At 47.8% G+C, this 18,273-nt stretch overlaps 1 protein-coding gene across 1 annotated transcript; it reads right to left on the reverse strand.

Moving 5' to 3' along the window:
- Window positions 1-365: 365 nt before the first annotated feature.
- On the reverse strand, window positions 366-1,943 carry LOC149342512 (chitinase-3-like protein 2). The gene has a single exon (XM_089542175.1). It carries the CDS (start codon window positions 1,848-1,850, stop codon window positions 366-368), a length of 1,485 nt encoding a protein of 494 aa, XP_089398301.1. The 5' UTR covers window positions 1,851-1,943.
- Window positions 1,944-18,273: the final 16,330 nt, after the last annotated feature.

An 18,273-nucleotide genomic window follows, 5' to 3' on the forward strand; every position in this document is an offset into this window, starting at 1 on the left:
TTTGAATTGGATGGACTTAATAGCGTGATGGGGAGCAGATAAATAAAAGGCAAGGCAGTTTAACGCACTTAGGCTTCGTGTTATACAGAATAAAATAAAATGCCAAAAAAGGAAGAGGAAGAGAACAGGAAAAGTAAAGCACGAACACAAGGGTCTAAACGTACGCAGATTGGACCAACGCCCTACGTTGGCATAATGAGGTGAACATCATATGGAATTGTATGTCCTAGAAATCCTACACAAACAGACAAGAAGGCATGTGTTGCGCTAGTTGCGCATGATACGAAAACAGAAAAATTAGTTACGAAGGAAGTTAAACATGTATATTAAAAACAAAATGCTATATCTAAAGCACGGAGTGGAACCTAAAGTAAGTTCAGGCGGTTCGTCTTCTTCTTGAAGGGAATCTTACGCCCGATGACCTTGGCGAAGATGGCTCGCGTCAGCGGGTACGGGCCTTCGCCGCACACTCCAGCGAAGTCGTCCCAGAAAGGGTCCCAGACGCCCAGGCATTTGGCAGGGCCGGTGACAAAGTCCAGGGATCTCATCAGCTCGTGGAGGGAGCTGCGGTTCTGGAACACCACCCACTGGTTCCCGCGAGTGGACACCAAGCCGTAGTTGACGCGGCGCGTGCTCTCCCACTTCTCGGAGCAGACCTCGTCGTAGGAGAGGAAACCCGGTATCTCAGTGCTGGGGCCGGGTTCTCCGGGACCAACTGTTGGTGCATTGATGTCGGTCTCCGCCGCATGCTCGAGGGTGAAGGTCAGGGCGTTGATCGGAAACAGGTAGCAGAGCCGGAAGCGCCCGTCCTTCATCCTGTCTCCTCCGGCACTGCGAAGAGTGCTCATGAACAGGCCGGCGTACATTCGCACCGTGCCATCTCGGAATGGCACGTAGGTGGCGTCGTACGACGGCCCTTGGGTGTCGATGGGATCCACGAGGATGGTGTAGTCCTCGAGAGTCCGCGACAACTCTGACACGTTGAAGCGCTCACGCAGCATCTCATCAAGGGGTACCACGATGCCCACGGTGAGTCCCACGCCTCGCAGCACTTGTCGCAGGTACCGCATGGTGTCCACCAGCCTCGCCTTCTGCTCCATGAAGGGATACTTCCAGTAGAGGACCATGCCGTCGTACTGAGCTCGCCGCATCCACGTCACAGCGTTATGGGCGAACTGCTGTCGCAGCCCGACGCTGCCGACCATCCTGGCAAAGCCCGCGGGGTCCTTTTCGTCGCCGCCGATTGCGATGTAGACGCGCAGGTACGGGTTTTTGTGCTTCATGGCGGCGAAATACGCGATGGACCCTTCCGTGATGTCGACGTCCAAGTGGCGCGATATTACCTCGAGGTCGGCGGATATGCCCACGCAGCAGTAGACGACGTGCGTGCACAGATGGTAGGGGAAATTCCAGGGCTTGTAGTGGACGCCGTTGCGTGTTCTACCGGCGCTCAAGGCGTGGAACATACAGATGGACTTGCGCTCGCCCTGATAATCGCGAGGAAACAGAAGAGGATACTCGCGAAGCACTGGTGGCTGAGGCTCCGCGGTGGTCTCGCGTTTGTCGACGAGTGGTTTGTCACTTTCGGCTAAAGCGTTCGTCTTGGTGTTCCTGTAGGCGTGGGGTCGACGCGAATTCAAGCCTGGTGGTCTGGGGCTAAAGCCCGGGTTTATCTTCCAGGGGACGGTGGACTGGGTCTCCCTGGAATTTGCGGTTTGCTCCGCTGCCGGCTGCTGCGGCGCAAGCGGCGCGTCTTCCTTCTCGTGCTCGTCAAGCATGGCTAGGAAAGAGTCATGGTGCGTGCTGATGTTCATGAGGTATACCTGGGCGCCTATGGCACCGACGAACATTATGGCCACGAAGAAGACGAAGCAGAAAAGCGTCCCGGAGCCAGGCAGGTCGACGGGAGCAGCGTTCACGAGGACGGGGACGGGACCGTTCAGGGCTGGCTCGGGAGCCTGGGCGTCGTCGAGCACAGCCTGCCGCTGGGGTAGAGCCGGTACAGCGCCTTGCAGACACGGGTCGGCATTCGCCAGGCCGCAGGGCTCGTTGGCAGCAACGGCCCCACATCGACGCTTGGGTTGGCGGCAGCAAGGGAACTCGTTGCGGGCCTCGTAGCTGCAATTTGAAAGGTCGCAGCACTCGAGGCTACTGTCGGCCGCTTCTCGGTGAGCCGAGGTCTGCGTTGCAACGGTGGGTCTCCGTCGTCTGGACTTCTTGGAAGCTCGAGACGGAGGGCTGGGCTGAGGTCGGCCTTGCATCGTGTTCTGCTTTGGAGATCGCAGCTCCTTGGAACGTGGCTTGCGCTGCGTGCGAACACTGCGCGTGCGACCTTGTGTCTCATCTACCTCTTCTTCAAGAAGTGTCCACATCCTGCTTCGGAGCAGAAAGGCGAAAAATATCTATCGTTTACTTTTCGTCTCTGCTGGCGCGTTGTAGCAGAGGAGTTACCGTATCAGCGCTTCGCAGCCAGGCAGAAACATTTTGTCTTAACAAGTTTACAATGCGGCAATGAGTTTTTCACTTGCTCAAAGTTATAAATTTATTTTCTGATGGTAGCCACTCACTCTATTACCTCGAATATTCGCACTTCTCTTTCTTAGAAGTCTTGATGCTTTTCCTCCTTTTTATGATTTCTATATGAAACCATTATATAGAACCTCGATCAGTTCTGGATGATCGTTTTTCGTTTTAAAGATACCAAAAATTAATACTAGGCAGCCATATGTCCCTGTTTTTGGTTTTAATATAAAAAGTAATGGCTCTGACGCCCTCGCGACCTTGAAACAATACTTCGCAGAAGCTCAGCCGATTACGCACAGTGTCGCAAGCCGACATTGCGCAGCCTCTAGCGGGCAGTGCTTGCGTAAGAACGATGACGTATTGTCACAGACGTCCGCCACTTTTCATGCTCTGATGTGTGCTCCGTATCTGGCCCAGGCCACAACGATGTGTTCCTCGACTGTGCGCGTCCAGTTGGATAAAAGATAAATGGCGCCTGAACGCTCGCTGCGTGTCAGTGGTGCACGCACCCAGGATGTGGGGCCAGAAACTTTCTCTTCTAACGGTGGCAAGAGGAGCGGCCGTGCAACAACTCCACGACGGATGGTGCACCCACGCGCACGCGCAGCAGCGCCTAATGAAGAAAGCGGTAATTAGTCCCAAATCTACGCAGTGACAGTTTATCTCTTGCGCGGAAACAAATGGGGCCCAGTTGCGAAAGCAATTACTTAGGCCTGGCTCCCAACAAGGCAACAAAAGGAATGCGCAAACGTTAGCGACAGCAACACGGCCAGAAAAAGGGGCGGGGAAAAAATGCGTCTGACAAATGAAAGCGTCACTTCCGCGTTTTTCTTTGTGTTAGGTTATTTTTCGTTCGTCGTTGTCTGCCCCCGTACGTGCCCATGCGGACAGTTTATGCTTATCGGTTCTATCTCTCGTTGTCTCTCACGAGGATGTGAAGTCCCCAGAGATTTGTGATTTGGAACTGTGTCGACCGGGAAGCTTATGGTCGAAGGACAAGGGATCATTATAAAAAGGACACATTAGGTGATCTTTTATTTGGAAAAAATATAAAGAGCAGCCTGACTGTTCCCGTTCAGAGAAGGGCCCACGTATGCTAGGCCTATTTTTTTTTCTCGCTCTCTATCTTGTTTCACTGCGTGGTCTAGTGATATTACGTTCGATGTATGCGTGTTTAACGACCACATAGTTCTTTAGCATCACTTGTTTCAAGTAGCTCTCTTGTGGGCCGCATTACAGACTGTGCTGTTATACCGATCCAAGGGATTGTTGTTAGCAAACTTCGAACTTCATTCCACATATATATCTCTAGAAATACTTGTTCCTCAGCGCACTTTTGCGTGCGTCTATGGGTACGTGCATTCTCGTACCTTTGCGACACACTGTGCGAGTTCGGGCGCGCGTGCGCATGTGTATGTGCATGAGTGTACCTTTGTGTGTGCGGAACGCCGTCATTACGTAATTACCACCGTAACTTGCCAGTCGGCTTGACTGAAACAAATATTTTAATAACCTCCATAAAACAGAGCTCACACTGCTCCTAAACAACCAGCAAAAACCATCGGAATCGCATGCGAATTTCTTGTTCAGTCTGCTTATTCACTGAGGAATCGACAAGTATAAATAAAAAACAAAGAAAAGACTCCGCTTTTCATCAGCCAAATTTTATTTCCAACCTTCCCTTTTATGGAGGTTTCTCTCTCTTCCCGCTGGACAGAATGAAACCTAAGTTTTTGGCATATCTTGAAATTGTCATATGACACATTTTCTGATGCATTGTTTCAAGCACACCTGTCTGCCTTTCAACAGCCTCAATGCTTATAAAAACTTCTACCGCAGAAGCATAGAACTCGATGTACGTTATTTAGCGCTGTTTTTTGATTCGCTGCGGTGTGGCTCACTGTACCTGATTCTGTTACCGTATTGAGTGAGTCAGCGTTGAACCATCGAAGTTTCGCTCTAGTGGCGTGACCGGAGTTAGCCCCAGCGCCGAGGGGATTACGGTTCGTCACACAGTGCCTCGTTGGGCCCTGAGAAAACCAGCAGCGTGATAGCAGGGCGTCTGGCCCCCACAGGCTAGCGGAGCGCCACAATGATCCGCTAATTCCTCCTTCCATTATGGTCCACACCGCCCACGGCTCGGGAGTCGGACGCAGGCGAGCGACACGGCTTGGCACTCAAGTCCTGTCTGTTGCGCTGAGATATCACCTGTCTCCGAGTACGGAGTGAGACCTACCCCGGAAGAGAAACAGAAAAAAAAAAAGAAAAAATAGAAGCATCTGGGGAGAGCTTCTCCGGGGACGTTGCACCTCGCGTTAACCTACTTCCCGCCCTTGACGTTGTGAGAAATGCAGAGAAATAAAAACCGCTTTTATGTGATGGGCCATGGCCGGTCAGCTCGGAGGAAGGGCTTTTGCTCTGCGTTGCATCTTGTTCTGATCGAAACAAGTAGAAGGCAAATTAGTTGACGAACAGATCAACCCACAGTTACCTGAAGCTCCTTGAACACGCCCCATTGCCTAAAAAAACGCGATCACGATATTAACTGTATGTAGTTAAATCAAGATTGTTTTATGCAATATAATCTGAAAGCAGATCTTTTCGGGACAGTAAAAATGCGTTCTAGATGTAAAGAGAGGAAGGCTTCGCGAATTATATTGAACGAGAAGGCAGTGGTTCTGGTACGATCACAGTCGGGTTTCGACTATGCTAAATTGACATTTTTGTTGCAGGAGTGAAAACGCACAAAAAGGCGAGCATAAGGCGAAAATCATGGGTCCGGTTGACTCTATTGCATTCTAAAGAGTTCTAGTGCGGGATGCTTAATCCGCACACACGAAGCGCTCCTGTTATGGCCGACGATTAAAAATTGTGCCCAATAAGCGTTTTGCGTCACTGAGGAACTTGTACAATCGAAAGACAAGCATGCCGACAACTTGTTCGACTGCTCGTTCGTAGCCAGCAACGCGCAATTCTTTCTATATTTTTCAGTTTAAATGTCGACAGCGCACGTGTTGTGTTGGTAACTGCGTGAAAAGTTAATTGTGATTACACCCCTGGTTATCTCAGTGATCAGCTCGTACAATCAGGCCGGAATGAAACACGAAGTCGCACATGTGATACTTCTCTACTTACCAGCGAGATATTCGTTTAAAACCGGTTTATGAATATGTATTTCGGTGGACCCTTTAGCCAGAAACATGCATCAGGCAAGTTGTACATTGCACCTGGAAGCATGCAGGTGAAATATTTTGTTTTGCTGACTTGCTCTGTTCGCATTTCATTCCGTCCTCACTGCAGAGTAATGAACAAGGCATTACTGCATGTGGATTCGCGGGAAAAAAAAATTTCTGCCTCGCCTCGCTAACCAGACAGGTGGTATTCTTTGCAGGTGATGAAACACGCATCAGCATAACTTGGTGCTGGACTAGTCGGTCACTCATTCTTCAAATACTAGATGTAGCGCTACATCCAATTTTTAAAGAGCACGCACGTTTCCGTATGCATCTTTGCTTTTCATTGGTCAGCTTTGCCCGATCGCGGAGAATTAAACTTATACCGAAAATCCGCATCTCGAGATCTTCTTTCTATGAGTATACACTAGTGCAATGAATTCCTTCCTTCGTGCTCCTGAATAAACAATATTCATGCGCCAACTGCAAGGAAATTTTGTGCAACATTTGCACCGAGGTACATGTTTTTTTCGGGATTTTCGTTTATGAAAAAAAAAAAAACTGCAGGAGTTGAATGGGGGCTGGGTGCAACATTTGAATGCATGATTCTGAGTTTGTCTCTTTTATCGTAATTAAAAACTCTCTGAGCAAAAGTTCACCTGCGCAAGTTTATTTGAACGTGTGGAAGGAGAATCCCAAGCACAAGCCAATGATGTCTCGTGTCCACAAATTTGTTCAAAAGCGGCCTTGCTCACCCAGCAGGGAGCGGAGCCTCCCACAAGCCGAGAAGTTGCACCGCCGACATCCGATTACGTCACCGCCGTGTTCAGATCTGCGCCCGCCAGCCGAGCATGCTGGGATATGTCGTCATCTTTTTGAGTGGGGCAGCCGCAGCACGCTACAAACGCATCATTATCTAGCAGCACATCGTAAACTTAAAAACGTTTATTGAGTTTCCACCCATTTACAACTAACTGACACAAGTCGATAACAGCACGAATACAGACGACTGACAACAATCTCTGAAACTACAAACTCTTGCCTTTACAACCGCATATCCTCACGATGCGAATTAAGCGGCTGCGTCATCGAGAGGTAGTCGTCGCCTTCAAAGTAAAAGCCAATATCGAGAGCTTCAACTTCCCTCAAATGATAAACGCAGAAATCACTGCACGACTTATTGATTGCAGAAACTTGACGCGGCTTCTCAGGACGCTCCCTGACAATGTCCACCCGTTATCCCTGCGAAAGCAGGAGCTGGCACGTACCGTCTTTGTCAAAAGTAACCAGGCTGCATGGTTTGCTTCCAACTTGTATAGTGGAGCCCTTGTGGCTTTCCTAAAAATAGAAAGGTGTTGGAAGGCAAGAAGAACCCAGTCCTTTCCTTTAACGACCATTTAAGCTTCAGGGAAGTTGTAAGAGCTCCACTGTATGAGCTATACGCAAACCATGCAGCCTGGTTACTTTTGACAAAGACTGTACGCGACTGACCAAGAACGGCGACGACGAGGAAGGCGCTTGACTACGTGATTAAGCTGCGGGCATATATTGCACAAGCACGTCGTTGAATGCCCATCCTCGCTTTCGGGGCCGGTTCGACGTATGCTTGCAGATACATGTTGAAGAATCCCAAAGGCTCGAAAGTAATGCGGAGCCCTCCGATAAGGTTCGCCTCAAAGCTCACGATGAGGTCCTGCTTCGCACCATAATAATCAATGAGCACTGAACTGAACAATCAACCGCCTTTATGCTTACGCCGGAAACGCAAATAAGTGGCAAAAAGTAAAAACTAACGTTAGCGCGTACATGCTGAATGGTTTCCGTCTTTAAACGAAGTACTTTTTGAAAATTCGAGCTTGATCCTTGAAATTCAGTACCACTCAACAGCACGTCAATGTCAAACCTTGCCTAGATGTACGCGAGGCGGATGTTCTACCTCCACGTCGTGATTACATTGTCCGGCCTTTAGGCTGATGCAAATCGACTTCGCGCTGATGGGGACTGCAGGCGAGCGCCACGCATTTCTGCAGCAGCCGACTCTCGGAACAGAAGCCTGTTGTGGGAAGAATAATTTGCTGATATCGCAATGCTTTGTGCCAGACGCGCGCTCAGCGTCACCTTTCCATGTAACGGAGCATCATATTCCTTGCTGACACAAGCAGGCTAATATTTCACCTCTCTCTCGATCGGCTCTCTCTTAACTGCTCACTACTCTTAATGACCATTTTCTTGGCGCATGAATTTTTAGGCTAACTGAAAAACTAATCTATTTTAATCAACCAATCTTTTTTGATAGAAACAGCGTATCACGAGAGCTTCTTCGTAGATAAGCTCCAAGATGTCTGCACAAGACGAAACGCTGTGAACAGCTCATCAATGACTGCAGATTCTCTTTTGTGCCAGTATAAGATTCGATTTAACGAACACCAGCAAGCATGCTCACCCTCTATCGATATCGCCAGCATAATGCCAACACTCATGATGCGTCGAATCATTTACGAGTCGGCTATTTTAGAGCAATATACGAATGAAGAGAAATGTAAACGCAGGCGAGCTCGCGAGACTTCCACTCGCATAGCGATGGGAGTCAGGTAACAGGGAAAGCAATCTCGACCGCCACCACCGCCGGCATGCAAGACTGCGCTCGACGCGACGCGTGCGACCTCGCGGTCACATCTGCGGTGATCGCAGCCCGCGCGTCGCGAGCGCGAGTAGCTGCGACACCGACGGCAAATGACGCGGCACAAATCTGGCCTGACAGCGCAATTTCCGAAACGCCCATCACGCTTAGCGGCGCCGCAAACATGCCGGCACTAGCTCTGGGTTCGCCCCGGCAAAGGGTGATCTGCGCGCGCGCCGAGCGCTGCCGGCGCCGTTCCATTATACGTGGCACTCGTAGCGCTAGCGAGTTGCGACTATTCGAAAGGCGGCGGCGGGTTGTGAGTGAAATGGCCAAGGCAGAACAAAAAAATACAAAATTAGGCATTTCGAGATAACATGAAGTTTTATTATCAGGTAATGTGCGGCTCGATCAACCAATCGATCCACTGATTCCTTGATTGAGCGACTGAATTATAATGTCAGAAAATGTGGGAATCGATTGATCAATCCATGCACGGACTACTTGACTGGTGGAGAAAATTTCAGTATCATGAAACATGAATCCACCAGCCAATCCACCAACCAATAGATTGACTGATTGATTGATTGATTGATTGATTGATTGATTGATTGATTGATTGATTAATTGATTGATTGATTGATTGATTGATTGATTGATTGATGTATATATTCTTTTTTTGTGTGTTTCGTTCGCTGTTGTATAAATTGTGCATTTGGATTGTCGCTGCTGCCGGGCGACACCCTACAAGCCCTTTTTCTTTCTTTTTTTTTTCTCGCAAGTTAGACAGCCGGAAAAACCGGCATGTCTAGTCAGCTGTGATACTCTGAAGTTTTCTCTTCGAAACGAAGGATCGCTTACAGTGTTTGTCTTGAGACACGCTGGTTAGAGCGTACGAGTTTTGAGTCGGAACTCCTCACTTTGCAGTCAAACACGAACCACCTTTGCAGGCTGAGTGCTCGAAACTAGGTTGCCCCCGAAGGGACGCAGCGGGGTTCTTGTGGCTTTGGTGTGCCTGTACGAGAATGTAAATATTGCACGAATAAAGTTTATTATTATTACTATTATTAAAAAATTGATTGATTGATTGATTGATTGATTGATTGATTGATTGATTGATTGATTGATTGATTGATTGATTGATTGATTGATTGATTGATTGATTGATTGATTGATTGATTGATTGATTGATTGATTGATTGATTGATTGATTGAACGAGCGGGTGAGAGGGCGAGGAAATTACATTCTAAGTTAGTCATGGATTAATTCGTTGACCTGTTCATTCTATTTGAATAAGCGCAATAGCATTTCATAAAGGTAACCAATTCGGCAGACATTCCATGCACATCTCTATCTTCGCTATTGTTTATCCTCACGCTTTAGCCCTAACGCCACCAAAATGTGCGACAGCCAAAAGCAACTAGAGCGCACATCATCGTGGAAACATTGGACACATCAGCCCAAGCGGTGCATACAGGCATGTGACACCGCACATGAAAAGGTACTGCAGCGACATTCCATTTACGTTGCCATTAGGAGGCACTGCAGAGAAATGCATTGCACAGCACCGACATCCACGGCACCCGCAGAGAAATTCAAAGCACACATAAATGCAAAATGTTTTTTTTTTGTTAGCCCATAACTTGTTAGAATGTAAAGCAACCAGGGAACACACTGCCAGGAAAGGCCGTCACTCTGCGTTTAACCAGGTCATGTTTACAAACGGACGTGCCGAAGTGTAGGAACTCAACTCCGAGCAAACGTGTTAGCCCCCCTGCGCGGCATGTCCTTTGTTGTATTTTTTGTACGTGCATTCGTTTCTCGAGTACTGCGTTTGTAAGCATCCCGCGCAGGTTTACAAAGTGCCTTTAGTTTGTAGTGGGTATACATTAGCTAGCATGGCCGCCAGTAGTTAACCCGGATCGAGGAACACCCAGGCCAAACTCATCACTTCCGTGCAACGCAGCATAGGCTGGTGCCAAGCTGTTGCGAGGTAAGGAAACCGCCAGCACTCATAAAATATGCATTTGCACCCCTTCATTCACGTGCCCCTGGGCTACGAGCGCTTAAGCTTATATATAGTTCGAGCTCCGTGCCCTGTGCGTACACAATAAAGCGCGGTGGAAGCTAGTAGTTGAGTGTTTATCGTGTCTTCAGTAGCATCACGTGCTCTGGGAAGTGTGTTTGCGCGACTAGTCAGACTTGCCAGTATCTTGTCCCGCTTTGAAATTCCGAGTCTTTCAGCGGGACCAGCTTTGCCACCACTGCACACGAGTCAAAGAGTGAGAGGAAGCGGGCAAACGTGTAGTGAAAGCCGTAGCGTACAAAAAACAAAGCAAGCAGGCACCCGCCTCTAACTCCGCGGGTTCTGCGGAACAGAGTGAACAGGCAGCAAGACACGCGGGTCGTGCATCCCGTCGCAACAGCTGGGGCGAGCTCTCTGTTTTCGGCCGCCAGAGCTAGATCCCATGGGGACGGTACCGCCGCGCGGCCAACGGAATGGAATTACCCGCAGTGCAATTAGCCCCGCTTGCGTTCGCGAGCTTGTTTCGGCATCACGCACCATGCTGCCTCTGCTGCAAACTAAAAATTGTAGGTGATTATGTGGAATTCGCAGAGGATACCGCTTACAGCACGCTTCGCGCGGGACTAGAACGCGAGCTGTTTCATGTTGGTAAGGGTTAACAGTTAAAGCACGCCTATATGCACAGCATAGCGAAGAAAAGGAATCCGCGAATTGCGTAATGTAAGCCTGCTGATCGTGGTGTTTCTGAAGAAAAAATGATTGAACATGCGCTGAATGGGCTGTAATGTGAACGTCCAGTTGAACTTTGAAGAGCAGCCATTGCTCGAGTGATCATTGCCTTTCTGGGGTACATTAACTCCGCGGTTTTATGAATGTCAAACAGTTCCATCCACCTTCTGCTCTTCTGGATGCGATATTCGGTCATGGGATGCCGCGTTATGTGGTAGTTTTCCTTTTACCTGCAGGGAAGTGAACTGTTCGCCGCATCGACAAGTCAGGAAGCATACATTTCTGATGGTTAGAAGTGCGCCACCTTTCCAGCTCGTCCCATACTGATGTCTGACAGCAGACGAAATATCAGGTTCTGGAACGCGCACTCAGGACCAACTATAGTAGACAAAGGCCGACGGAAGCCGGCCAGTTAGGCTTCGCACTTCATTCTTGCATCAGGATTGGTAACCAAAGCTCACATCACGAGTGGCGACGCATCTTATAGACTCGAGTATGGGGAGCTCAGTCTAAGAAAGCAACACATACAGTAAAGTTGCTCCTTGCCAAAGTGAAGGCGAACTGACGCATTTCGCTTGAGGTGTAATCATTTAGAAGGTGTTAAAATTCAAGGTACACCGAATGAAAAGGCGTTAAGGTGTAGACCAGCAAGTAGTACAGAAAAAAATTGAGCGGCAATCAATTGGATTTATGAGCACGAAACGCGAAAGCATTGTTTTCTACCTTCTCTTCCTTCGTGCTATCATTCTGCAGCCCAGAGCACGAACTGTATCACTACAGCCACTACCGATACATGTAACTTCCCTAAGCCACTATCTTCACTAGAAACCAATCGCTACCACCTGTCACTTAAGTGTCCTTATCCAGTTGCTGCCGCCGGTGTTGTATTATAGCCGGTGTTTTACAACAGCCGGAGTTTCGCTATACTCGGTGTGTCATTATAGTCGGTGTTGCGTTCTAACATGTTTTATAGCAGGTGGCAGGTGGAAAGCAGTTACTTCCCTTAAATGCCCCTCCAAACTACCATGATTGGCAGGTGGAGGTTTCACATAGACACCGACACAGCCGGTGTTTCGCTATAGTTGGTGTGCCGTTATAGCAGGCGTTGCGATCTAGCAGGTTTTATAGCAGGTAGCAGGTGGAAAGCGGTTACGCCCTTAAATGCCCCTCCAACCTGCCATGATTGGCAGGTGTAGACTTCACATAGACACCGGCGCTGGATGCCGAACGCTCACGCCGGGGGCAGTTTCTGCCATCATAGCCCTCCTAATGCCCTCGCATTAAAACTGAAAAAGAGTGCCTCTGATCGATTCACACGTTTTCACGAGGAGGCTTTGTTTGGCATCGAATCTAGAGACAGCAATACCCTTGACCACCTTAAGTATCTCCGACACTTACAAGAAAATGGGGAGGTCACAACAGTTGAAGTGAAACATCAATACCGACGTCATCACAGAATTGATCACCTAACTCAAGAGGCCTCACAATCAAAGCCTCTACGGCCAATTCCTACCGTCCGAAAAGCGAGACACAGCAAACAGACTCGGCACGTGGAGCTTCAGAGAAGAAAGAAAAACAAAAATACGCAGCCCATACAGCGTCATTGCGAAGAGAGGCGGGCATATTCGGAAACACTTAGAGCAGCTGCAAGGCAGGCAGCTCCCGCAGCTCGGCTACGCAGGTGCATACGTCCTGCGGAATTTTCGAGCATGTCGGTAAGAGGGACGGGCACACGGACCACTCTGCGACAGCTGAATTAGCCCAGCGCCTCTCGACGACTCGCAGAAACGCAAACGAAGAACGAACTCTAAGCGTGCGACACGCACGCGTGCTATTTTCCTCTACGCGCGCAGAGAGATGTAGGGCTCGACTCCATCAGCGTTTCCGTTGACACTGCACTTAGCAAATGATCGCGGACGTCATTCGATTTTCAAGCAGCGCGCAGTTCGTAGAGAAGCTCGGCTCCTCTCGACCGAGCGTGCAGTACGTCTGTCAAGAAGCTCTGAAAGCTGCTTTGCAGACTTTTGTGCTCGCTTGAATTCCCGTTTGTTCATTAGCAGGGATAGAAAAAAAAAATAGAAGAGGGGGGGGGGGGGGATATTTATAGAATATGCGGAGTTCTTCATTTAGTACGAAACGGTCTGACTTCTGCAGTGGGCTATTAATGTACTTCTCGCCTAGCCCAGGTTTGTAGTTATCGTTGTTGTGCAAAGTAGATGGCCATTCTTGTTTTCGCTGCTGTTGCTTTGGACGCGATTTAGAAAGCTCGAAGTGCGTGTTTATTCAGTGATGCAATTTGAAGCTTGTACTGCTCCTGTGAGAAGGACAGGAATTTTTACACCTGCGACATTTTATGTAGTAGGACTGAAAAGTAACGTCCATACGCAGCAGGCGCACCAAAGAGATTTTGTTGTTGGCTGGTTGATTGCAGTTAATCTCTGGTTTGGTTTGGTTTGGTTTGGTTTGGTTTGGTTTGGTTTGGTTTGGTTTGGTTTGGTTTGGTTTATGGGGTTTAACGTCCCAAAGCGACTCAGGCTATGAGAGACGCCGTAGTGGAGGGCTCCAGAAATTTCGACCACCAGGGGTTCTTTGACGTGCACTTACATCTGTTAAAGGCCCCAGTTCGGGACAGGACTCGAAGAGAGACGCCTCGCCCCGTCGTATTTCTCTTTTATTTATTTTTTTCGTACTGGTACGCGTAACCAAGACATGTCAAAGTTGTCGTCTCGCTCGCACAGCCGACGTAGTTTGTATTGTTTGCTTTTAGCAAACTGCCTGTGGTCACAGAAATAAAAATGTATAAAGCCTCTGTAGTTCGAATTGGACCTGATAACGTAAACCAGAGTTATTTCAAAATTGTTTGGAAGGAGGAGATGGATTCATAAAGAAACACAGTGCCTCAGTTTGACCTTTCTGCCCCAGAATGATTTCATTCTGGCCTCGCCATCATGTGGCATCGTCAAGGAAAGATTGTCCTTCGCCACCGCCAGGCGCCAACCTCTTCATCTTCACGACCTTTCGACCCCACAGCTGCTTCCAAAAAGGAGGAGATAATAAAAAAAGACAGATAACAATAATAACAGGTCGTCCCATGCCGCCCACTTCGCGAAGTAGATGGCATCTTGGAGCGTGTTTTCTGCCCTAGCCGCATCATTTCCCACTGCGCTGTTGGGCAACCTCCGCCAAAACGGACTATTTCACAACCGCACCCTGTCTACCGTAGAGCACGCGTGACTTCATCACGGCGACGCATTAGGTGGGCACAAGGTGAGGGACCGCGTTGCACCGCCCGCGAAGGCAGGTGAGCACGGCGTGCGAGAACGCGCAATTTCTCTTGGTAACGAAACAAGTCCGCTCCTGCCTTCCAAGGAATATGACGTGCTATTCCGAGCGCGGTCACAGCTTTATTTTCCCTCACTGCTCGTTCCTCTCATCTTCCTTCATCTCTACTTTTCTTCTCACTTTTATAGGACTCTCTGGAAGGGCCACGAGCACCTAGAAGTCGAGCCCGCATCCAGCTTCGCATCCACGCCTGCGCACCTAATAAAATATGCAAATTACCTCGAAACACGCGTCGCGTCTCTTGTAACTCTTCCTCTTGCTTTTCGTGCTCGAAGCGCCTCTTCTGCCCGTGCTCTACACACTTCTATTCACCGCCGCTCTCTTTCTCATGTCTCTCTTTACCTCTTTTATAGCTTTCCTTCTTTCCTTCTTTTTTCCTTCTTCTTCTCATTCCATCCAGCTCCCAGTCGGTGGATCGTTGCCTCGAGAAAAGGAGAGAGCCGCTAAGCAGCAAGAGCAAATTGAGTTCTGCCTCGTCTGCCGGCTGCGTCGGCCGGCGCTTCGCTGCTGCCTATGCCGCCCTTCCTCGTACAGTGCTCCGCGCTCGCGCGAAGGGACTATCAGTCTTGTCACTCCTGTTATGCTCGCTTCCTTTCGCGAATTCCCAGCCGAAAGAGCAGCTTACGCGTGGTCTTATAGCGCAGCGATGTAAACAGGACGCGAGGAAAGTTTACATCGTTTCCTTCTCTGTGCTACGCTGAAACTCTGCGCGACAGGTAGACGAGTGACGTCAAATCTTTGTTAACGTATTTGACGCCTTTGTTTCGCCTTCGCGCATGCATGATGTTGCTGGTGTAGAGCAGTTCTAGCCGGTGTTAACACGTCACTTTACGAGGAGTAAATAACTCCTCGTCAGGGTTAAAACCCTGCTTCGTCAGGGTTAAAACCATGAGCGGCACATGGGCTATGAGGAACGCTGTAGGCGAAAACGCTATCGGTGCGAGAGAGAGGGAGACTAATGAATACAGGAGAGGTCAGTTTGGAATGCGACAGTTTTGTAGCCTACACTTATGAGCTAATTGAGCCTAGTTCCTTTTCCAGAATTCTCATCAGCAAGTGGTTATGCTTTCAGAGGCATTCCCTATTCAAGAACGAAATGTCTGAGCTTGTTTCTCATCACTATGTTCCTCCCACAATCTCTCATTACCTTCTTCTGCTTGATATCAGCACTGTTAATGAATGTTTGCATTGCAATGCAAAGCGCTGATCCCGCTAGGCTTATCAAGGTGCTCTTTTAATGGGTCTTGTTAAACAGGTTATGCATTTTGCGTATTATTCCCTGCATTCAGTGGGAACAAACGTCAGACACGTAGAGATTAAACAGGTTTTTCTTTGTAACTATGAACCGAATTCTTAATTTCGGTTTCTCCTCTTAATGGTGGTAGTTTGCAATAAAAATAAACTCTCGTTTGGGGCACTTGCCTTTGATCATGCGAATGTAAAGTATATATATAAGAACAGCCCTTCTTTTTTTTTTTCCTGAAACAGAAATTTCAGGCCGAGAAACAAGGCTCACCATTTTCAGCTCTTGAAAAAAGGTGCGAGGCTCATTTAAGTAGGTTCCAAAATGCGCTTATTCTGTATCTGACACACTTGGTGGTAATGCGGTCGCGACTCTTCTATAGTGGCATAAAAATACGAGATGATATTCTCCGAAAACTGCTTTTGTTGTTTTCGATTAATTTAAGTAACGAATTGGTTGTTTGGTGGGAACGGCGGCACTTTATCGGCACATATTTATCTCCTTATTTCCTTTCTCTTTCTCCACATTAAACTAGTTATGCGCGACCTGTTATTTTATTACTGAGAACAACAAATAGGCAATGGCTTCAGTATTCGAAGAATGTGATCCGTCATTTACATACAAATCGCCGTTGCTAATTACATGAGTTCAATGACCACTCGCAAGAGTCTGAGCGATAGACTTAGCAGAGGCGAGAAAAAGTCTCGATACAGAAAGAATTTCAACTACTTCATACGATGATAAGCAACACCTTCATTACCGCACTCCCCGTAAGCAATACAAGTGCTCAGCAATGAATTCATGACCCGTACTTGAATAGACGAATTCCGGTAAACGCATTACCAACGCGCGCCAGTTCCGAAACAAAGACCAAGAAGCTCAACTTTCCATCATTTTACGGATGTCCTTTTCCAAAACCTACACACCTGTGCCCTTTTTTTTTCTTTAAACCATTTTGGTTCGTCGTATGCCTCGTAAAATACCAGAGAACAGTGAACTGGGAACCGCAGCCTTCGCTTCGTTCTCACGCTCATCTTTGCTTCCCTACCAGCTTAACCCCTGAATAATTCCCTCAGTTTACATTACTCCCGGTATCCTCCATAAAGAAGCGCAGTGCGCTCAATTCCAGTTTAACTCACCTGCAAACGTTATTTTTGTATTTTTAGTTTCTTACGCCAATATTTCTTAGCAACGTCAGCTTTTCAGATGTGTTATTAACTTTGCATATCCCGACGTTCCGGACTAGTCATGCCCTCTTTCTTTTTCTCCACAAGTTGATTTTTTCCGGAGAAAAATACGAGCCGTGCATGTATGAAATGGGTGAGCAAGACTCCCTTTCTAACTCGCTGCCGAATTCCTTACAAGTCAGCTATTGTTCCGCCTTCTCTTTAGCCCGCGATAAAAAAGCTGTTCTAAAGGAACGCTTCTTTACCTCTTTCTTCCTTATTCTCCCCATTTTATTTAAGCAATCGCGCTCGAACACTTCCGCCAATTTTTCTTTCGCATCTAATTCTTCTCCGGCGCTCGCGTCTTGGGTGCGCTAAGTGAACGCCCTCTTACCGCTTGTTGGTGCTTTCTTGATAAGAAAAAAAAAATCGTCGATGTCTGTGTTTTCCCGGCGCATTTCGCCCTGGTACCAGTGTACACCTGACGCGAATAACGCGTTCGCTCGTTTTATATATTTTTTCTCTCTCCCCTTCTATCCCGTTCCATAGAGAAGAGGCACTTGGCGGTTCGCAGGTGTCATCTGTGCATGAAATATGCAAATGCCGTCGTCTCCTTGGCAACGACGCGACGGCAACATTGCGCGGCAAAATGAGACTTTCTCTCCACCTGCGCCCTTCGAATCTTAAAGCAAAACTCGTTTTCCGAGATAGCGCTTTTTTTTAATCTTTTTTCCTGCTTCAAAAGGAAACTCAAGGAAACTTGCGAAAAAAAAAAAATCATGCATGGGTTTATTTCAACAACGTTGCTCATTCTCTTCGTGAAAAAAAAAAAACGAAAAAAGGAGGAACTGAGAAAGAAGTGGAATCGCTGTGTTTTTCTTGTATTTCAGCGTGTTTCACCCGTGATAACTGTAAGCATAAGGCTTACATTTTTTGCAAAGCACACGACCAAGGGAAATTTGCTTTTCCCGTTTTACGTGCTGGAGTTTGTCCTGAAATTTGACGCGTGGCACTAAAGCTTCTTCTGAGCTTTCTGGTAGTACTCGTCCAGCAAAGCTGATGTGTTCCTTGGTACTTGCCTCTTGCTTTAATCCTGATATGAAATATGCAAGAATAAAAAAGGAAAAAAAAGAATGTCGGGTTTAAGTATCACTCACATTGTTTATTGAGCATGTGCGCTGAAAGGTCTTTAATTTAAAGTGGGTGTGTGCTTCAAGCAACATCAGACGCGTGTTAAAAATTGATGGCATTTCAGGGAGAAATGGCAGTAATTGGGCTGATATGAGTGAAGCGTATTTAACAAAGAGTATATTCTAGCGATCTTCCAAATGTGCAAAAGTAAAAAAAAAATAGGAAGAAAAACGTAAAGAAACAGAAATGTTCTAAGTACAGCTGGCTGGGAGCACCAAGAAAAAGCTGACTGAAATAGATAAGCGACTTCCCTAAAGCG

This window comes from Amblyomma mixtum, chromosome 5, assembly GCF_055824585.1.
Source record: "Amblyomma mixtum isolate Tamu chromosome 5, ASM5582458v1, whole genome shotgun sequence".
NCBI classification, from domain to species: domain Eukaryota; kingdom Metazoa; phylum Arthropoda; class Arachnida; order Ixodida; family Ixodidae; genus Amblyomma; species Amblyomma mixtum.